General features: G+C 38.4%; 1 protein-coding gene across 2 annotated transcripts in view; it reads left to right on the top strand.

Annotated features, from left to right (window-relative positions):
* Positions 1–19533, top strand: part of LOC143897215 (thrombospondin type-1 domain-containing protein 4) — a 57986-nt gene extending 38453 nt beyond the window's left edge. Inside the window, exons 3-19 of one of the 2 annotated variants that reach the window (XM_077405668.1) lie at positions 75–150; positions 4001–4149; positions 6534–6636; positions 8648–8750; positions 9334–9536; positions 10142–10346; positions 10662–10828; positions 11554–11620; positions 11712–11784; positions 12211–12422; positions 14434–14566; positions 14852–15104; positions 15526–15708; positions 15986–16150; positions 16499–16675; positions 16796–16961; positions 17141–19533. In XM_077405668.1, the coding sequence (XP_077261794.1) occupies positions 75–150; positions 4001–4149; positions 6534–6636; positions 8648–8750; positions 9334–9536; positions 10142–10346; positions 10662–10828; positions 11554–11620; positions 11712–11784; positions 12211–12422; positions 14434–14566; positions 14852–15104; positions 15526–15708; positions 15986–16150; positions 16499–16675; positions 16796–16961; positions 17141–17256 (2551 nt within the window). In that variant the 3' untranslated portion in view covers positions 17257–19533. Of the gene's footprint in view, positions 1–74; positions 151–4000; positions 4150–6533; positions 6637–8647; positions 8751–9333; positions 9537–10141; positions 10347–10661; positions 10829–11514; positions 11621–11711; positions 11785–12210; positions 12423–14433; positions 14567–14851; positions 15105–15525; positions 15709–15985; positions 16151–16498; positions 16676–16795; positions 16962–17140 lie in introns of both variants that reach the window. The other variant, XM_077405667.1, reaches the window with a different exon arrangement.
* The last annotated feature ends 1045 nt before the right edge of the window (positions 19534–20578 follow it).

Here is a 20578-nt window from a genome sequence, read left to right as displayed (position 1 = left end):
GCCATTCCGCTCATCGATCTTCGTATTTACACAATGGATCGATTTATACGCTTGTTTCTCTATCTCTGTTGCAGATCGATTCTAGCCCTGATGATGCTGAGCACGGCCGGTGTCTCGTCCTCCCATATGCCTGAAAAGTATCCCATAGAAGTAAGTCTTCATAGGAACGATTACATTTTTTGTTTTATGAATTAATAGTAACCAGCGTGTATTTCTGAGCAATTAATATTAGGAAAATATTTTCATTAAATTAAATCGAGAAAAAATATTCCTCGCAATTTCTGTTTCAAGTTCTTTGCAAATTGAGTAATTTGTTCGAAAGACAATTTTATTTTATAAACCATTAACTAGCACACGTCCGCGATCGAACGTTATCTGCACACGGGCTGTTGTACACCCCACACACTTTGAACGTTGGGTACGGCGAAATGGAGGCTCTCCAATAGGCTTGAAAAAAAAATCAAGTATATACATACATTAAACACTGGAAAGTGATACCCATTAGCCTAAACTATGAAATTTTTAGTTTTGAGGCTTCAAAAAAATTCTTGAAATTTTGTTATGAAAAATGGCTTGTTTTGCTGAAAAAACTTATATTTCAGTCAAAAATAAATATTTTTTGATAAAAATTTAACACGATGTTCCTGAGATAGAGTACTTTACGAAAAAAATTATGATTGTAGTGGGTATTTAAAAAAAAGGTATTTATTTTTATGATCGCTTGTGCCCCTTTTTTCTGAATTGAAATCTTGATTTTTATAAGAAAACTCATTTTCATTCATAGATTAACCGACTGAGGAAGTGCCTAAACTTGACGAAATTCGTTTTGGGGTGTTTGACACCCCGCGTGCTAGTTAAGGGTTAATAATGACGCAGAATTGATTCTGCAGCACGCATATAAGTTCGACGACAAGCTAGTTATGACGATAAGCTGGCTTTCACTCGGAGTCGATGTCACCGATTAAGCGTCAACAAATAATCACGTCCGCGACAAGCTTGATTCGATCTCGCAATCGGCCATCCACGGGCTATCCCGCTTCTCCGACGATAGTTTCTCGTCGCGCGCGGTGCATATTAATTCGATCCACTTGCGGGAGTTAATACACAATTACGTGGCCGCCATACCGGGTGGGCACTACGCCGAGTGAGGGTAATTAATTGACACTGAGAGGAGGTCCCTAAATGATGCGGAGAGCGCGCCGGGAGCAAGGCCACGCGGCGCGCGACACGAGAACGAACGCAAACACGGTCCGCGTGCTGTGTGCAACCACTGCCGCCGCCACTTAATAATTACGCTTGAGAGCCCGTTTGTTCTGGAAAACATTGCGGCATTACGGGAGACACGAAAATAGACGGCGCGGCCTAGAAAACGCGGCGTATTTCGGCCACCCGAAGTCACGCACCTGCGACTCTCGTCGCGAGCCTGTACTGTTGACGTCAAGGTCGCTCCTCCGAAGTGATCGGTACATATTTCCGGAATCGCTTTGTTGAGAAACCGATATTATAATAAGGAGAATTTAACTCACTACACGCACGACTACGGCGAATTTGCTTATATAATTTGATCGCCGGTTTTTCTCGATTTTTATATTACATATAAAATAAGTCGGGAGAAGATGCCATAGTTAAGAAATATTACAGAAATATGAGCAAATAGTTACAACGCTTTGGAATTTTTGCAAGATGATACTTAAGCTTTCACATAGCAGTACTGAAAATAGCCACTCTAAAAGTTATCGTATAGTGTTAAAATTTGATTACATCCTTGCAAAACTGACATCTTACCCCTGTACCTGGGTAAGATGCAAATACTGTGAGAAATATGCAGCACTCAATAAATGAAGCGTAATACGTATTAGTTAGTTATCGGCTCAATCATTTTTTTGTTCATAAATACATAATCTCTCAGAAAAATTAATATTTTTGTTTTAGATGTTAATCGAACATTAATCGAATATTGTAGCACGAACATTTATTTACGATATTTTAAAAGACTAAAATCTAATATAAGAATACAAAAATTGTACGTCAGTATTCGTGTAAATAAAATAATCCGTCATGCTAATGGTGTTTTTCCTAAAGTACTCTTAGCTTCCTGAAGTACCAATGACGAGGAGATGTCATCTTTAACTCTTCATACATTGACGTCATAGAATAAATGACTATTTGGGTCATAAGACACAGTCGTTTCACGTGATTTCAAAATATGTTAAATAAATCCACTTTCAATGACAAGAAATTATGAAAGATCTTAACAAACAACAGTACAATATTATTTGGTTCGAACAGATCTTTCCATATTCTTCGGATTTAACATGATAAAGCTGGAGAAGAAGCTTGCACGCGTCACTCGTTGTATGAATAATATAATCTTACGTTAACGATGAAAAACCATTAGCGTCTATCGGATACTGAACAAAATATTAACAAAGTGGCATCTTCCCCCGACTTACTTTATTATTTTTTCATAATCATGTATTCCTGTTGATTTTATATTCAAGTCAAATCCAGGCAAAGAACGAATTCAACTCAATTCAGCTCATAATCAGATTCTTGTCTTCTCTGCAAAACAGATCTATTATTTAAAAATACGCAAAGTGCCCTCCGTTTCTCTCCGTGAAGCATTGTCGTTGCATGAATTTATTCTCAATAAGGTCTCATTATTCCGTGTACTGTAAACGTCTCCTCACGTACATATATCCAACGTGAAGTATGTATTTCCTTCTTTGCGCGGGACCTGTGCTGTATAAGCGCTGTGATTAACGTTCCGGAGTTAATGCCAGGCATTAAGGAAGTATTAGCCTGCTGCTCTCTTAGAGTTAACGACTTGCAAAAAAAAAAAAAAAAAAAAACAGGTAAGAACTCTTCGTTCGAATTCCAAATTCGTCGTTAACGGAGGTGCACGGCGTTTATACGAAAACGTGTAATTTGTCCGTTCCGCGTATTTGCTTTTTCGCGAACTCTAAATCTTCATCGGCTTGTTTAAAAATAGAGGCGATCCGGCCTGGGCGACGCGCGAAGCCGGCGAACGTATAGGCGGAACAAAAGTCGCATTTAAGAAGGCCTCTCGAGATTTAACGGTTGTTATTCGTCTCGCGGCAGGTTCGGCGAAATCGACGATTTGTATTCCAGACTCGAGATAATGCGCGCGTAAGGAGCGTAAGGGAACGAGAGAGATGCGACTCGCGCGCTTGATTAATTAGACGCGCGCGATCGAAGGGAGGATCGGACGTGAAGTATACGAGTATGAAGCGCGGGAAATCTTCACGTGAGAACGTCGTGCGCCTTTCCTCCCGATAGAACGACGCTACCTTAGCGAACTTCCGGCAGAAGTTAATGCAACGGGTAGCCCGTGGTGCGCGGAGATAGATCGAACGCCGTAAATTCAAAGCTGGTGTGTGCAATACGGTAATCGATCCTTCGTTTAATTAATCACGACAAGAGTACCGCGATACCGAAACGCATGCGATCTAATTGGAATTTCGTTCATGGTAGCGATATTAATTACCGAACAAACAGATTGTGCTCTATGATGTCAGCGTGTGATTAACAAGAACAGAATACCAGACGCGCGTGCTATCTGCCTCCATCGTTTAATTACCGTCCAGTTACCGGCTTCGATATTTTTTTCACTGTAATAGCTCGCTCTTTGCGCAGCTATCTGTTATGAAAAGTGATATGAAAGAGGCAATAATTAAAAAGTTGTAAACAAGATTTAAATAAATGTAAAAATGCTTGTTAAAATTGTATCCGAATATATATATATACATATATGTTCTATATTAAAGAGACGTGAATCAGATTTTGAAAGATAATCGATGAATGTGAAGTATATAGCTATCGTCGCATGAATTATCAAAATAAGATATGAGATATTTGATTGCAATAATCAGAAATATATAAGCTTATTTTTTATTTAAAAACTATTTTTTTCAAGATCTTCAATTTAACATTATAAGAAGAAGAAGAACTCGCGATTGACAGTTGTTAATTTCTCCAGGTATATCATATGTTACAAGAAAGAACGCAGTTTGGAATTAGCCATGACAACAGGATAAGAGGGACTTGGGGTACGTGGAGCTCCTGGAGCGAGTGTTCCAGATCTTGCGGCACTGGTATCCAGTCTCAATTTCGAGAATGCGTCCCACGGTGAGTGCATTTAATAAAAATCTCGAAATAATTTTTTCAAGTTCTATTTAAAAAAACGTATATAATGTCACATTTAATATTATATATTTAATCGAAACGTAAACGGGCGCAAAGCGAAGAAGAAATTAATTTATATGCGAAAAATTTTTGTAATGCGAAAATCTTCGGATTTCTTTCGATTAGTGAAAACAGGTACTAATGTAGATCTTTCATAACGAGGTGGCGTAAAGCAAATTTTCGAAAAGCGGTAGATATCTATACATATAACAAAAACACATATACATATAATGCTATTTAAAAATATGTGTTTTTAATATTTTAAATTTTAAAATAAATATGTACATTATAAGTATATATGTATATGTGCGACACATTTCTTTAGTTTCCTCTCAAAAATAAAAGCGCGACGAGAGCTCGTTAAACACGAAGATCAAGCATTGTATGACACATCGCTAGCCAAATATCTTCACGCTCGATTAAAGATTTCCACACCTTGCTTCACCTTTGTCCTCGCGGCGCGCGGGGGGGGGGCACGATCTTCCGCGGGAGGTCATGACGGGGATCGGTAATCGTTGAACGTCGCGACTCCATCGCAAGAATGCAAAGCACCTTGCGATATAATGCGCAGTTGATCCTAACAATAATCACATGCCTCGCGGTACCGTTAGAGCCTCGCGCAATTTGGATCATAAGCGCTCGCTAGACAGACGAGTCGCTGCATTTCGCATAGCCGCGCGGAACTTTGAACCTCGCGCGCGAATATACGCTACTTCTACTTTTCATCTTCTCAATCCATCAATTGATCGATCACCGTCAATCTTCTTCGGTTCTTTCACATCCACGAGGAATATACAGGGTGCTTCGGATTCGTCGATATCCCTCATTATAGAGATGCAGGCCGTTTAACTTTTTTTCTTCAACAGCGTGTAGTAAAGTATCTCGATGAACAATCATAGTTTTTAGATTGGATAGATTGTTTCACATTTTCTAATGCGATAATGCTCATTATTCCTATATTACTTATTTATTCACTTTGAAAGTCTTTAATACAAATCTTATTCAAAGTATTTGAAAATTTATAGCCAGAGTAATATTTTAAAAACTAACTTACGAATGTATATAGATATATTTACAATTAACATAATTTTTACTTTGAATAAACGGGAGAATTTTTTTTTGTACAGAGTTTATGTAATATACTTTTGTGTAAACATTATTTTCACTCATATCACATGAACATGAAGTTCATGAGAGAGCTTTGATTACATTTTTTATTATATTTTTCGAAACTTAGACTTCAAATTGTATAATACATCACGACACTTGTATACAAAATGTTTTTTTGATGCAAAAAAGAGAAAGAGAATTTGAGCCGTCACTTATGTATTTATTATTTAAATATGTTTTCTCCATGCGTTTCTTTTTTGATAATCCACCTATAAGCGAATTTTGTCGCCGATAGAGAATCTTATTTATATATATTAAAATAAATCTTAGTATTTTTTAAGAATAAAAAAATATATACAACATGAACAATACGAAACTGGCTGCAAATTGAAAGAGACTTTAACGCACAAGTTCCGCGTACACCCTGTATGTCCTGTATGGCTAGCTATAAAGCAGCGTGCAAATTACGGATCAGTAGCGTAAGAAGATTATACACCGGCAGGCCGACGACTCCTGCGAGCTTCTCCCGGAGGCAGAAACGTGTTGTTATCGCCACTGACATTTACACCTTCGTAACGCTACTGCGAGCCGTTACGTGACTCGCAATATGAATCTCGAGTTCGCTATACCTACGAGTAAATACAAAGTAGCCAGTATCTCGCAGTTGCAAATCACCTTGATGACTTGAATTTGATTTATCCTTGACGATAGTTATACAGGAGTTCTGATTAGTGACTAACTTAACGTAAACAATTAAGAAGCAATCATATTTTGCTCTGTCACATTGGATACAAAATTCAATTAATATTTCAAAGAACACTATATATAAATGCTATTTAATCGCAATTTATAGATAAAATGGCAGTTCAATAAAGTGCATTAGAGAAAAAAATGTAGATTTAAATTTTCAAGTTACTTTATCTAATTTTACGTGAACCAAAGAAATGCAATATATTGACCAATCATTCCCTCCATTTAATAAAACAAGTGTAATTACCTTCTTCACCACAGCAACGATAGCTAAATAACGCATAGAGAAATGTTTCTTTAAGTTTTATAACACGTGTTCTCTCTCTTTCTCTCCTTTGATCTTGAAATTATCATAGTGCTCTGCACTTCTCAAAAGCGCGCTTATGCGCTTGGCGCTAAAAATCGGGATGCATCACGCGCTACTCGCGCGAGTCAATGGGTGAGTTAATGCGAGCGATTCGTTCCAGGAGACGTTTGAGAAGACGAAGTATTATCTCGGAGAACGGTACGAGCAGCGGCAGGCCTATCTGTGTCGGCATATACAGGCGCTACCACACGTGCAATACGCAGGTAAGCCGGCGTGTAAGAACATAAGCGCGTTTGTCGATAAGAATTGTAGAGAACTCTCGGAGAATCAAGTTCTTAAATTTGATGAAACACGATAGAGCGTCTAACAACTCTGTTGTATCCGTCTAAAAAATTATTTCGCAGATGTAGAGATTTGAGTAATTATAAAAAAATGTTGAAGAATTTTTAAATTTGTTGAAAAATAGCGTACCTAAAAATAGTAGGGTACCTAACGCTGTTATATCTTAACTTTATCTTATGTGTCTAAAAAATAAATTTGTAGATAAAATTTGAGCAATTATAGATTTTTGAAGAATCTTATAACTCTTGAAGAATTAAATTTTAACTATTGTTAATGAACTAGGTCCTTATTTTTGTGCTCCTATCTTGGTCGTTGATCTTCTTACATAGCTTACAATTTTAACGAGCGGTTGACTTTTCTTTTTATTTAACCTTAAATTTGTTAAAAAATGACAGCGTCTATTTTTATTCTATCATATGCGTTTAAAAAATAATTTCGAAGATACAGATTCGAGCGGTATCTCTTGGGCTACCTCCACGCTGTAAAATTTGTTTCTAGATAATAGAATTTTGGTTAGCAAGCTCGTTTTCGTCGATCGCGCTTGGTCCGTCAGTATCCGATGTAAGTGTAAATTTCACGAAGGGAGAATCCGCAACGTTGAAAAGGGTGTCCATTATTCTCCGCGAAGAGATTCCTGTGGAATTTCAGGAAAACTAAGTAGGCGCTTATACAGAAGACCGCCTTATTTCCAGAGCGGTTTATTGTCGAGGCCTTGAACCGACAATTAGCCGCGCGCGAGAGCTCGCTCGCTCCGCATAAAATTCACAATACATGCTCGTGCGTGTGTCACTACTTCTACGATGCCGCAATAAATCAACGCGTGCATCTATATCCACCTAGACCGACCCGTGCGCGCTGCAAGGCACGCTCCTTAAGATTTTCCTCTCGACGGCGCGTCACGAGCCTCGAACAAATCATCGCGCGGGCCAATTAAGGATGCGCACGACGACGATTTATATCCCCGAGCCCGTGTGTGTGTGTGTGTGTGTGTGTGTGTGTGTGTGTGTGTGTGTGGGTATGCGCGTGGCGTTGTTTAAAATTCATAAGAATAATCACCACCTGCGAAACTAAAGACCGCCGTGTAATGGATGGCTCTGGCCGGTATCGAGGAGAGAGAAGAAGGGAGAAAGGACTCGCTGGTGTCGATTAGCTCTCTTGATGATAGGAAAGACCGCGCGATAAGATCTGTTTACATTTTGATCCGGATCATCAGTGCGCGGTTGACGCACTGGATGTTCTTGACTCACAAGTACTTGTACTTTGCACATATCTTTGTCGGTTAAGAAAAAGACGCTAATTTGCCAAAAGCGGAACACAAGTAAACGTTGAGTAAGAATTTTGGTCTTTGAGTTAAATTGTTTCGAAATTAAAATCGTGATACAACGAAATTGGCTGATGGCTACCTAAAAAAGATGCGGCTTCGTTATCCGTTATTACCCGGCGAAGAAAAAGCGGCGCCTCGTGCGGGAATATTTATCTTCGGGCTCGATATCCGGGGACTACATTTCCGAGCTGCATTCGCGATTCGCAAACATGCCCGGGCAAAGTAACCACCGTTTCGTTCGCCGGCAATTAATAGTCTACCCGGAAATTGCAACGCGGCCGCGCACGTAGCACACACCACACGCGTGCCGGCATTCGCGTGTTTGCACGAATATACGGACTTCCTCTCGGCGGCTCGGAATGCGAGCTTTTTTTTCCTGCCAGAGGCCGCAAATAATTTTACCTTTATTTACCCGCAGCGCTTTGGGAAAAGCGCGACGTGTTGTAAAAAGCGACGCGATCGATCGCGGTCGGTTTTTTTTCACACCCCCTCCTGCTCCCCGGGAGAATCCGAACCATCTCTTTCTCGATGGTAACGCGTCGTCCCTCCCCCCTCCGATCGATCCTTAATTACCGTAAGTTTAATTAATCCATTACGCGTTTGTGCAGGAATGCCCGAACTTCCCGGAAGACTTGCGGGCGGAACAGTGCGCCAAGTACAACGAGAGGCACTACAAGGGCCGCAGTTACGTCTGGGTGCCCTTCGTGGACGGTGAGTCTGCTGTCTGAAAATCCATTTGCTAGTTTCCGATGTGGATCATTATCTTTAAGAAATATGTTTTTCATTTAGTAATAATTATGCCAAGAAGCATTTATTCTTTTTGTAAAGAGACAGCAATTATATAATGATTTTTATACAGAAAGAGTCAATTAATCTCTTATTATATATCCATCTTCTCTAATAATTTATTATGGAGAATGTAGTTTAAATTAAAAAAAAAAATAATTCAACTATAATATCTTATTTAATTGATCCTCTTATCATTAGTGAATAAGAGTTATAGCTAGTCAATATCAACGCGTTTATCAATGAATTATTGTTTGTATTGCTCTGAACGATATTCAGTTTGACTGAATATCGTATGCATTAAATTCTCTGGTGGAATTCTCTTCTTCGCCCCTGATGGCGAAACAGGAGATTTTTATGAAATAACAAAGAGGCGTCTTGCGATACCCAAACGAGCCAGTGACGTCGGCCGATCGGTGTTCGACCGATATAACGATGACGTAGCCGACGACCAGGCCTGGTGACCTAACTTCCGCCTGGCCTAATCGTGACTACTGTTGTTCCCCAGCGCCGAACTCCTGCGCGCTCAATTGCCGTGCAGTCGGCGAGCCTTTTTACGCAACGCTTGAACCGGCAGTAATAGACGGCACGCCCTGCGATGCTCCGAATCTTCGCGGACGCGGCGGCGGCGGCGGCGGCGGCGGCGGCGGCGGCGGGATTTCGACGGAACGCAACAGCGAACGATGGCTCTGCGTCGCCGGACAATGCAAGGTATATATATGAATAGCGCGAGCGTCAGGCGAGAGAACGACGCCGGAAATTAATGACCGATACCAGGCGATACGATAGGATCGATCGATGAGATCGCTATTGACCCGTGCTTTGGGGCCCTCGCGCCGCGCGCAACGATCCCTCTCTCTTGTTCCTTTCTCTTGTTGACATTTGGGGTTCATCGCACGCCCGGTGCAAAAATGTGCAATTCGGTCAAATGCATTTATCAATCAACAATGCTCAGAAGGCTGATGGGTTTCTTCGATTTCGAGACTTCAGCTGCGTGAAATGACGGACATGTGTTCTCCCGTTTCCCTCGAGACAAAATAAATTTGCAGTCGGAGTCTTTCTCTAGCGAAAATGTTAAAATTTTCTAGAAAACTCTCTTAAATTGAATAAAACTTAAAGAAAACTTTGTGTGAATAAAGTTCAATATTATATGTAATATTTTTAATTATAATTATTTAAAAAAAGATATCGTGAAAAATGCAGTTCTTGAGAATAGAAGGTTCGACAAAATTGGGGAGAAATAGAGTCCCGGGTGGGAATTCCTAAGTGGATTAAACGCAGCGATGCCGAAAATTCGCCATGTTTGCCATATTCAGCCTGTAGGATGCGACGGCGTGGTGGGTTCCGATGCGACGATGGACGCCTGCGGCGTGTGCGGTGGTCAGGGCAGAGGGTGCAGGCTGTACGAGGGCATTTTCATGGAGCCGATTCTGTCCAAGGGTCATCAGCAGGTGACCACGATTCCGAAAGGCGCAATGTCGCTCAACATTTCCGAGCTCCGATTCAGCAGTAATTTTCTAGGTATAACATTGACCGATTTACCGAAGTGAAATGATCCTGCCTTTTGTAAATTAGCATCGAATAATTAACACTTTAATAGCTTGACACGCGCGGCATTTAATTAGCAATTCAAAACCTATTCGAAACGAAGAGAAAATTGTGTCAACGGGAAAGCCAATGAATAGCCACTGCGAATTATACCGTGGACATTTTTTGTCACCTCTGTGACAATCGCGCCAGTAATTTAATAAAAGCACGCGGGAGACGAACTAATTAAGCGGCATTTTTACGCAACGGTGGTATGTTGGTTAACAAACACGATCGATCTACTCGCAGCGTTGAGAGACAGTAACGGCAGTTACATCCTAAACGGACCGTGGTCTTACAGTCCCAGTGGTACTTATAAAGCGGCTGGTACGACATTAACATACCAGAGGGGCGATAGGAACCGTATGGAGTGTATCTTGGCGACCGGACCATTGAACGAGTCTCTGCATTTAGAGGTACTATCCGCGTTATCGTCACCTTTCGTTAATCGTATCGAAAACAGATTTTCTTTAATTATGGATAATTCGAGGTACAGTTACGAACGACTTTTACTCACGGATTCTTCCTGTCTCTCTAATAATTTTGTTTGTTTTATCTCTCACGCTTATCTTTTGCGCTATTTCTTATTAGCACCGCTAAACTATAATTTGAAAGTAAAACAATTTGACTTAATTATTACGTCAGTTTTCCATATTTGTACTAGTGCTGGGCGGATAGTCCGGATTATTTTATGTTCCAAATATCCGGATGTTCGAAAGAGAAATATAATAAAGGAGTAAATATTCGATCCGGATATTGAACAGAAATCAATCTAACTTTATTCAGTATTCAGATAATGCTAACGCATTTAAATTTTGATTTATTTTGATAATTGTTGTTAATAAGCCGAAAAGTAACTAAATGTTTAAACAAAATTAATTATTTTTTATAAATTTCCTATTTCTGCATTTGAAATAATTTTATTGTTTTTCCGAATATCTGATGGATTTTAGAATTTTATTCGGATATTCGAATGTTCGGATATATCCAGCACTAATTTTGTATTATAATTTTTATGCATATTTAAGTGCGTTCTAATATACCTACGGATTTAATCGAACTCGGTCTTGATGTTAATATCATTGTTCGCGCATTACTGTAGATCTTATCCGTGGAATTAAATCCGGGCGTTTTGTACAAGTACATGCTACCTACGAAGGAAGTGCCGGACGATAAAGCGGTAATTGCACCGCCGCTGCTTGTCGCAGGTAATTGCTTCATTGCCAATCAATCATGTGCAATAAAAAACCCATCGATTATATAGTCCATAAACATGTAACGTTTTATTTTTCTTCGTAGGAGCAAACGATCGGGGCAACGAGATACCTAGTCCAGATACTCACGTGACCGTGCGAGTACCCGTTACAAGAATGTAAATAACTCTTATTAAAACTCCCGAAGTGACATTATTTTTAAAAGTATCGAAAGAACAGTTTTCGAAGTTACTGCTCTTCCATTAAAACGTAAAAAAAAAAAAAAAAAAAAAAAATTACAGATTGCGTGTATGTATTAAATTCGTTTCCATGGAGTATTTATCTCGAACGTTTTTATACGATGCGGTTTCCCCAATCTCTTTAATCTTTAATTTTCCTTCTTATCTTCGCCGTTTGATCGTTGTGACACTTCTGAAATCTCATCTCGGAGCGAGCCTCGCGCTCGCTCATCGGCTCGGATTTCGTCGATGGACTTCCTCCTTTGTGCGGCACGGGAATTCACGCGGCGCGTTCGAGAACCTCTCGCAGTTAAGCCGCGCCATTTGTCTTCGTTCATACAATTCGTTGCTCTCTCTGTCTTCCAGATCGGATCGGCGAAGCGATTCATCTCCAACGCGTCGCGATCGCGATCCATCGCGCGCGCACGACGGCGAACGGAAGGAAGAGATGAAGCATCCGCCGACCACGGTGATGGCGGGCGATCAGCCAAAGTCAAAGGCGACGAGAAGGAAGAAGAGGAGGAAGTTTGCCTGGAAAATAATCGGCCTCTCTCCGTGCTCGAAGGAATGCGGGGGAGGTAAGAAAGTGGTGCCCCGATAATTAATCGCGTGTCATAATATCATAAGATACTCATTCCGAGGTGTTGTTGCGCGTAACTGGAATTTAAAAAAAATTTTACTGGCCACTATTTCGTAAAGACAAGGCAAAATCACTATTATTAACAACAATATTATATAATTTTTTTATTAAGTATAGTTTTGGCAATATTTTTCTTTTGTAATTTATATGTTACAAAGATAATTTCTGAAAAGCATGATTCTAAGTAAAATTTATTTATCTGAATTATGAGATCTCTCTCTCTCTCTCTCGAACTGTTTTCGCAGCAATACCATTTACGAATGATATCTAAAAAGAAATAAGATTTAAAATTTTTACAGTATTATATATACTTACTCGTACAACAAAATAATTCAAGTATCGCTTTAGTATGTACAATGCGTTTGGAAAATAATGTTTTCAACCAAATATTTCTCTCGGGATTTTAATATTCGATATCGAAACGTGAGTCAATTGTGTCGGATCGCGAATGATAAATGTTTCAATACGTGTTGTTTAACTTTTGGAATGCACAGTATTATAATTTCAACGTTACGTGTCGGTGAGTTTTTGTTAATTTCCAATATTGCTGGTAATACATTTTCGCGTACCTCTTGTATATTGTAGGGAATGTGATATCGCGGCGTTTGAGAAATAAATAAATATTAACGAATAAATATTACTAATGTACGCGGGATAGGTACATTAATCTGATTAAATATTTGTAATTATCCAACGCAACGGTCTAATCGATTACCGTGGTTTAAAGCTTGTAGATAAAATTAACAGCCACTGTGTAAATATTTTGATGAACAAGCATATCTCTGATGCGAGAAACGTATTTATTCACAATATTCCTAATTATTTCTTGAGGGATTTAATAATTTCTCAGCTAATAAAATATTAATATTGCGAAATATAATTTGAAAGTAGGTATATGATATTTAAACAGAGATTGAGATTAAACGAAATTGTTGATTTAAAAAGGCTATACAATTTCGAGTCATTTTGTATCTGTTGTGAGATACTGATTAAACGGACAATAGGCGAAAAACGTCTGGATAATTAAAGGTCATTAGGAAAACGACTTTGTCTAAACGTCATTGAGGCGTTGCGTGCAGTGGGAAGTAGCCCGAGATACATTTGTTTTGTTTCGGTAGAGTTAGACACATTCTAGCACGACGGCTTATCAAAAATTTTGGATAAGATATTTTTTTAATCTTTTCCTGCATTTAAAAACATTTAAAGCACAGAAAAAGATTAAAAACATTTAATAAAAAATATTTAAAAAGTTACTGCTCTGCGGAGTAATTAAAAATGGATTTTAAAGTCATTTTTATTTTAAATTAAATGAAGGAAATATAGAAACGAGCAATTAAAGTTATAAACGAGAGTAAAGTTGAGTCGTAGACGTCTGGGAAAATATGCAGCGCGATTATACTTCTAAGATACCGGAAATTGTCACTGATTTTTTGGACATCTGAACATTGCATGTGACAGCATCCCGATATCTGTCACTGGGACTAATTTAAATTGACGCTATACGGACGGAAAGCGACGAATACGGAGAAAAGGAACGCGACAGTCACGTCGATCATAATACAATGTGTCCCACTTACAAAGTGTCGCACTTCGTTTTGTTCGTGGACTCTTTAACTATGTACTTGACGTAGAATTTTTCTCGATAAAACTGTTAGTACGTCAACGCTGTCTGAGTTATAAACGACAGAAATTGAGTTATTGTTTTGTAGTCTAAGCCGTAAATGTAATTTTATTCTTCGTTCAATTTTAAGTAGATATTATTTTGATGGAATTATATATAACGTTGTGCAATAATACGTTTTATCCAATGTTAAAAGATTTTGAGGAGAGTTGGCGTCAAGCCAATTTCTCGCCGAGGAACATTAGACTTCGAATTAATCGACGGTGTAACGAAATGCAAAGATCCGAGATATGTCGAATAACTTCTCGCAACTCATTGCATCTTGCAGGCGTGCAGATGACTATCCTGAAGTGCATTCGCGAGATCAATCAGACACCCGTCAATGAAAAACGTTGTCGCAACGTGGAAAAGCCGAAGCATTCTCCTCCGCGGCGATGCAACGATCATCCTTGCGCCGCCAGGTACTGACATCGATATATTTCTTCTGTGAGATCCTTCAATAGATCCTTTGACGATTGTTTCACGATCATCGCGTTTCCTTCCAGCCAGATTATTTGATGCGTTCAAACTTATCCTTCAGATATTGAATTGTTAAATTCGGTCTTTATTAATATTTTTGCTGAGGCAAAGATCAATTTCGGGTTCAAGGAACGAATGGAAGCGCGATGAACTCTTTGTGTTCAGAGAATCTGCGATTTATCCAAATAAGCTTAATCTCGTATTTGAAGACTCGGATATGTTGTCAGGTGGCGAGCTGAGCCGTGGAGCGAGTGCTCGGTCACCTGCGGGGTCGGTACCAAGACGCGAAAACTCGAATGCGTTCAGGAGCTGAACGTGAGATTGACAATGCGCGTTGCTGCTGGTGCGTGCATGCAACCGCCAGACCTGAGTACCACAGAAACTTGCAGCCGGATGGCATGTCCCAACGTGGGCCCAGAACTGAGACACATGTCCTCGCAGCACGACGCGCCCAGGTGGGACGTGGGCGCTTGGGGTCCGGTGAGTCATCAATCTGTTAAATGTCTTCATTGTTAAACAGCTACTTTCAGCGATTTAGGAAGTATAGGACAGGAAAGCGTTGGGAATGTGAACTGAGAAACTAGGATAGGATAGGAGTTAAGTCTCTAGACGTCACCAGTATTATTTTTACTTATCAGAAGCAGTTCGTGCGAATTGTACAATAAAAAGAATGTAAGCAAGAAGAAGCAATTTAAGGGAATAATTGACGGAAAACTGAAAAATTACCACAAACGGAAAATATAAATTTCCGATTATATTAACTTTCCTGTAGATATTTCATGTTCCTTACAATTCTTCGATCAGGATGCAACAAATCGATGGGACTCTTCGCTCTGCTGCTAAAATTAATTTTGATTGAATAATATATTCCATCTGTTAAGTTTTCTATCGCGCATTCCAGTGTTCGGCGACGTGCGGCCGTGGAATTCGAAATCGAACGGTGACCTGTATAACGCCCGGGGAGTCGTGTTCGTTAATCAACAAGCCGGAATCTCAAAAAGCGTGCGAAGTAGTGGCTTGTAGTGCGACAACGGGACATCACCCCGGGACAGCGCCCTGGTTGTACTCGGAATGGTCTTCAAAGGTATAACACATCATGGGATTAATTCCATTTCAAAATAAGCAAACGTGAAAATATCTATTTAAAAGCTATGGGTTTTCCATGCTACCATACTTTTGCATTTATTCAATAATTAAGTGAATACGTAAAACCATTTTTCTGTGACGATTTTTATGTAAAAAAAAAAAGAATATCTCAAACGTCATTGAATTTAATTTTACTTCTCGACTTTAAGATAAAGATGAAGTATGTATGTACATATTTTTGGAACATGGTAGCATGACATTCGTCATTGTTGCAGTGCTCCGCCGAATGTGGAAATGGCGTGAGGATCAGACGAGTGGCATGCGCTGACGGTAGCGAGTTATTCTGCAATCCCAAAGAGAGACCAGACACGGAGATGCATTGCTTTGGACGAGGGACGAGCTGCGACCGAGCCAAATGGTTCGCCAGTCCATGGACTTCCGTTAGTACAAGCACGATTTAGAAAATAAAACGCTCACTTCGCAGCAACGCGTAAAGCTAAAGCGATCTTAAATCAAAGCTGACATAATTTTGATAGACGACACTAATATTTTTACACGAGTCTAGCTTTAATTTCAAGATGCACATTTCTAATTACACGAAATGGTAATTTACATCGTAATTTAATTTTTAATCGTTCCACAGTTGATTTGAGATTCGAGAACAAAATCAATATTTAATAAAGTGCCTCTTCCTCTTTATCCTTATTCTGTTTATTGTACGATGCAATTATTTACAATTAATGACGACATATAACTTCTTATATTAACTTCTTTTAACTCGTATTTAGTGCTCTGTTTCGTGCGGCGTTGGCGTGCAATATCGAGACATCGCTTGCATAACCAGAACGGATAATGACTTTGTCGTGCTACTTGCAAAAAATTGCAGCGACCCCAAACCAGCGACTGAGCAAGCTTGCAGGATGCCCGCGTGTTTGCCGGAATGGTTCACCTCAAATTGGTCGACGGTAAAGTATCGCGAATGCGTGAATTAAGAAAATTTTAATCAGAAAATTTTTCTTTTTGTGAATTTTTTGATTTTTGGATGCGTATATACCCGGTGTAACTTTTATATGTTCCATTTTTAGTGTTCCGCAACATGTGGAGCCGGAGTGCAAACACGACTTGTACGGTGCATCGTCGAAGGTATTAGCAGCACCAGTTGCTCGGAAATCAACAAACCAAGCGCGGAGCAACGGTGTAACAGGGATCCGTGTAAGAAGGAGATTCCAGTGGCGAACAAACCACCGAAAAGTAAAGAAAAGATTTATATCTCTCGTTTTTTCTCAACTTTAGCAACTGCAGAAACCGTAGCAATTTTTTATAAAAAACTTAATAGATCGGTGATAATGATGATGAAAATTATTGCCACTTAATAATTAGATTCGATATATAAGTACTTGACAGACATGTTTTTTAACGTTATGTTTCAGAGGTGCACGAGTCGTCCGAGTGCGTGGACAAGTATCCGAATTGCGTTTTAGTGGTAAAGAATGGTCTGTGCCGAATCAAATATTACAAGCATTCATGTTGCCAATGCCGTCAGTAGCTGGCTCAGCAGCTTTGCGCTCGTTTGCGATTTTGCGACCGCGAGGCTGACGAGAGCGCGATCATTGAATAAATTACAGATATTATATCGGAAAGGGCAAATTATATGCCGAGTGTAAGACTGCTGCAAAGAGAGATATGACCACGTATATTAGAAATAATTTTATTTATATTACGCGACGCGACATCGGATCACACGTGTTTTAGTCGTGCTTTTTTCTGCCGAATGTAGCATAATTCTCGCGGAGCGGCAGAATATTTCTCTTCTCTTCTCTTCTCTATCTATCGATGAATGTTCAGAACGAGGCGTTTGTTTTTTCTTGATAGTTTGAATATGAGTATTAGAGTAAATTTTCGGAGAAAAAGCACAGAAGCAAAATAGAATAACCGAATAAGAAATAAATAAATAATAAACTCTAGTAAAGGACGACATGATATACAAAATTAAAAAAAGGAATTTAAGATGCGCTTTTTTATCTATGCGAGTTAAGAACGAATCTTTCTGCGAAGAAGGCTTGTTCTCGAAGAATCCCGATTTTCCCGAGAATCAAACCGTGGAGGGGTTCGTCATGTATTTGTATTGTCAGGGTTTTGTGTGCAATAAATATATATCGACGCGTGTACGGTACGCACGTGCATTCACTTGTATGGCATATGTATTTACATCGCGTGTGCATGCGAGTTGATACCTGTGTTATCGCCGCAGACGGGTGGGTCCGCCGTCAGTAGCTGGGCTTAATTTTATTGATTGATAGCGGCGCCTATTCAAATACCTTCAGCCCTGGTTTTTTTTACATGCAGCAACGCGATCTCATTTTTTATGTGTTTTTTTTTTATTAAACGGCACGTTTAGCGTATTCAAGCGGAAAGAACATACGACGATCTCATTGTGTCTCAAGAGCTCAATCGAGAAAAACAGATAGAAAACGTTCGTATATTTTTATTTTCGTTTAATATTTTATTAGATGATAAAATATATTGAACAGCTGTATCTCGGAATTTTACTTAATTCTTTTATTTAATAGCAGATTTTTTTAGTTTATTACACGAAAAAAGAGATTTCTTTGAAGATTAGTTAAGTGATTTATATACATATACATACATATTCAAGGCACTTGCTGCTTACTGTTTTATTTCTGAAACAGCAGTGGAGTAAAAAAATAGTATACGCTAAAATGTTATCATTTTAATTTGATTATCGGCATGTGTATATAAAAAAAAATATGAGGCTTTTAATGTATTTTTAATTTGACATTTACATGTAATGTACATTGCAAACGCGACTCGATTAATAGACCGGTAATAATATTTTTCAAAGCGAATACACGAGTCTGTAAAACAAGCCTCCCTTTGCATGTGTATTCGCACAAAACCTGCACGACTTTTAAAACCTTCTTTGCTGCTGCGTCCGCCTCTGCACCGACCGTATCGAAAATGAAACGAGCTGAAAAGTCAAGTCTGTACTCCGAAATCAATGTGAAACGATGTTGTAAAAGGCGCCCAGTGCGCAAATTTGTGTTACATAGACCGGAAAATTCGTGGCCCGATGAAAAATTGGTTTTCTCTTTCCTTTGCGTTCCTGTGGGAAAGCACCCTCTCACAGGAACGTAGTTACATTTTGCCGAAATACGACATTTTATCCGACGACCATTTAACGTGGAAACAAATTTATAGCGACGAAGTTAATAGAAGAATCGACAACTTTTCTTTCTAGACGCTTTTCTGTTAGCTATTTATAAGTTGGCGTAAAAGAATTTATAATCGATCTATAGAAACTGGCGCAAGGAGAAATCCATTTTCCAAATTATTCGCGAGCTCTCGACGAAGGCGTTACGAATATTAAAATGAATATTGACATACGATTCTCGTTCTGCACACGTCGTTATATATCAAGTAAAATTATTCGGATAAGCGTGATAATATATACAGTAACGTAATTGGGTATACGCTTGTATATGTAGAATATATGAAAAGTCGTCGTTAGATGATAAATATATATGTATTATTGTGTATATTTCGATGTCGAGATAAAAAAAGTTAAGAGTCTTCGATCCATATCGCTATCACGTATTAGTTCGATGTTGGACTCGTATTTAATTGCGCCGTTAAGAACAGAGCTATACGGATTAATTAATTATCTGTCAATTGAGCTCTTTGGTTCTGCCAGCTCCAAGGAATTGTTCGGACGCTTTCTATCGAATAGTATTCCTCTAGAGCATAGCCTGCGTCTCGCTCAGATTTTCTATTTTTACAGCAATTACAAGTTATTTACACAAAATTTTCGTTTATTTCATTTTTTTGTTGTTATCAACCGTTCATCGTTTTATTCGATTTTGTTGTACACCAGGTAAGTGCGTTTCATAATTTATTTATTTTCTTCTCTTGATGATTTGTTTGACACATTCGCGCGTTATCAAATTATATACATTTATAACTTATTACTATATAATATTCTACATTATCAGCTCTTTTATATAAATGCTGATAATGTAAAATATTGCAATATTAGAACTTTTCTAATGAATTAAATATGTATTAAATTTATATTCTAACGAATGTGTTAAATCTATATTCTATTTAAATTAACATTTATATTATGTCTGTTTTTTTTTCTTATTCACGATTGACTTCGTTTACATACCCTTATATTTTAACATAACTACGTTTTTATTTTTCAAACATTATACATCTCTTTATTTATTATTACGATATTTTTATCTTCCTGAATGTTTCTAAAAATATTCACCAAACTTTACCGATACAAGTGCATGGAATTTTAAGAAATGTCTTCTCACATGTATTTATTCTGAATTAGTATTTTAATTGTCAAATATAAATGGATGCAAAGTTTTGTTGGTAAAGTTTGAATAAATGTTTTAGATTTTAGAAAAACATTATATAAAGTTCCTTGATCTATATTGTACTATGAAATTTGTTTCAACTACGGGAGACATCCTCAATTGAATGCTAATTATAAGCGTCGGTGTTTCTTAGCGAAAAAACTCTCGTAAAGTACCCTCTTTCTTAAACGTTTTATAGATGCTTAAGAGATTACATTAAGAAATCTTAAACGTTTATAAATGTTTAATTCTACATTTAGAATTCAAGAAGTAGAATTTAAGAGTTCATCTCTGCGTTTCCCACAAGAACAAGCGAAAGCAAATAATATTGTTCTAGGAAGTTACATCAGAGACATACATTTTACAGGAATTATACGAAAAGAAAAATTATAAAAAAATCCTACCACTTGTCATAAAATTGGTTAATTGATTAATTGATATAACGATTGGTTGAATGATTGAGTAACACAAATACTTGATTAC

Source organism: Temnothorax americanus, unplaced genomic scaffold (genome assembly GCF_048541705.1).
Source record: "Temnothorax americanus isolate GAGA-0224 unplaced genomic scaffold, ASM4854170v1 Scaffold2, whole genome shotgun sequence".
Classification (NCBI taxonomy): Eukaryota; Metazoa; Arthropoda; class Insecta; order Hymenoptera; family Formicidae; genus Temnothorax; species Temnothorax americanus.
Note: the sequence above shows the minus strand (reverse complement) of the source record. Positions and strands in the feature narration are given on the sequence as shown.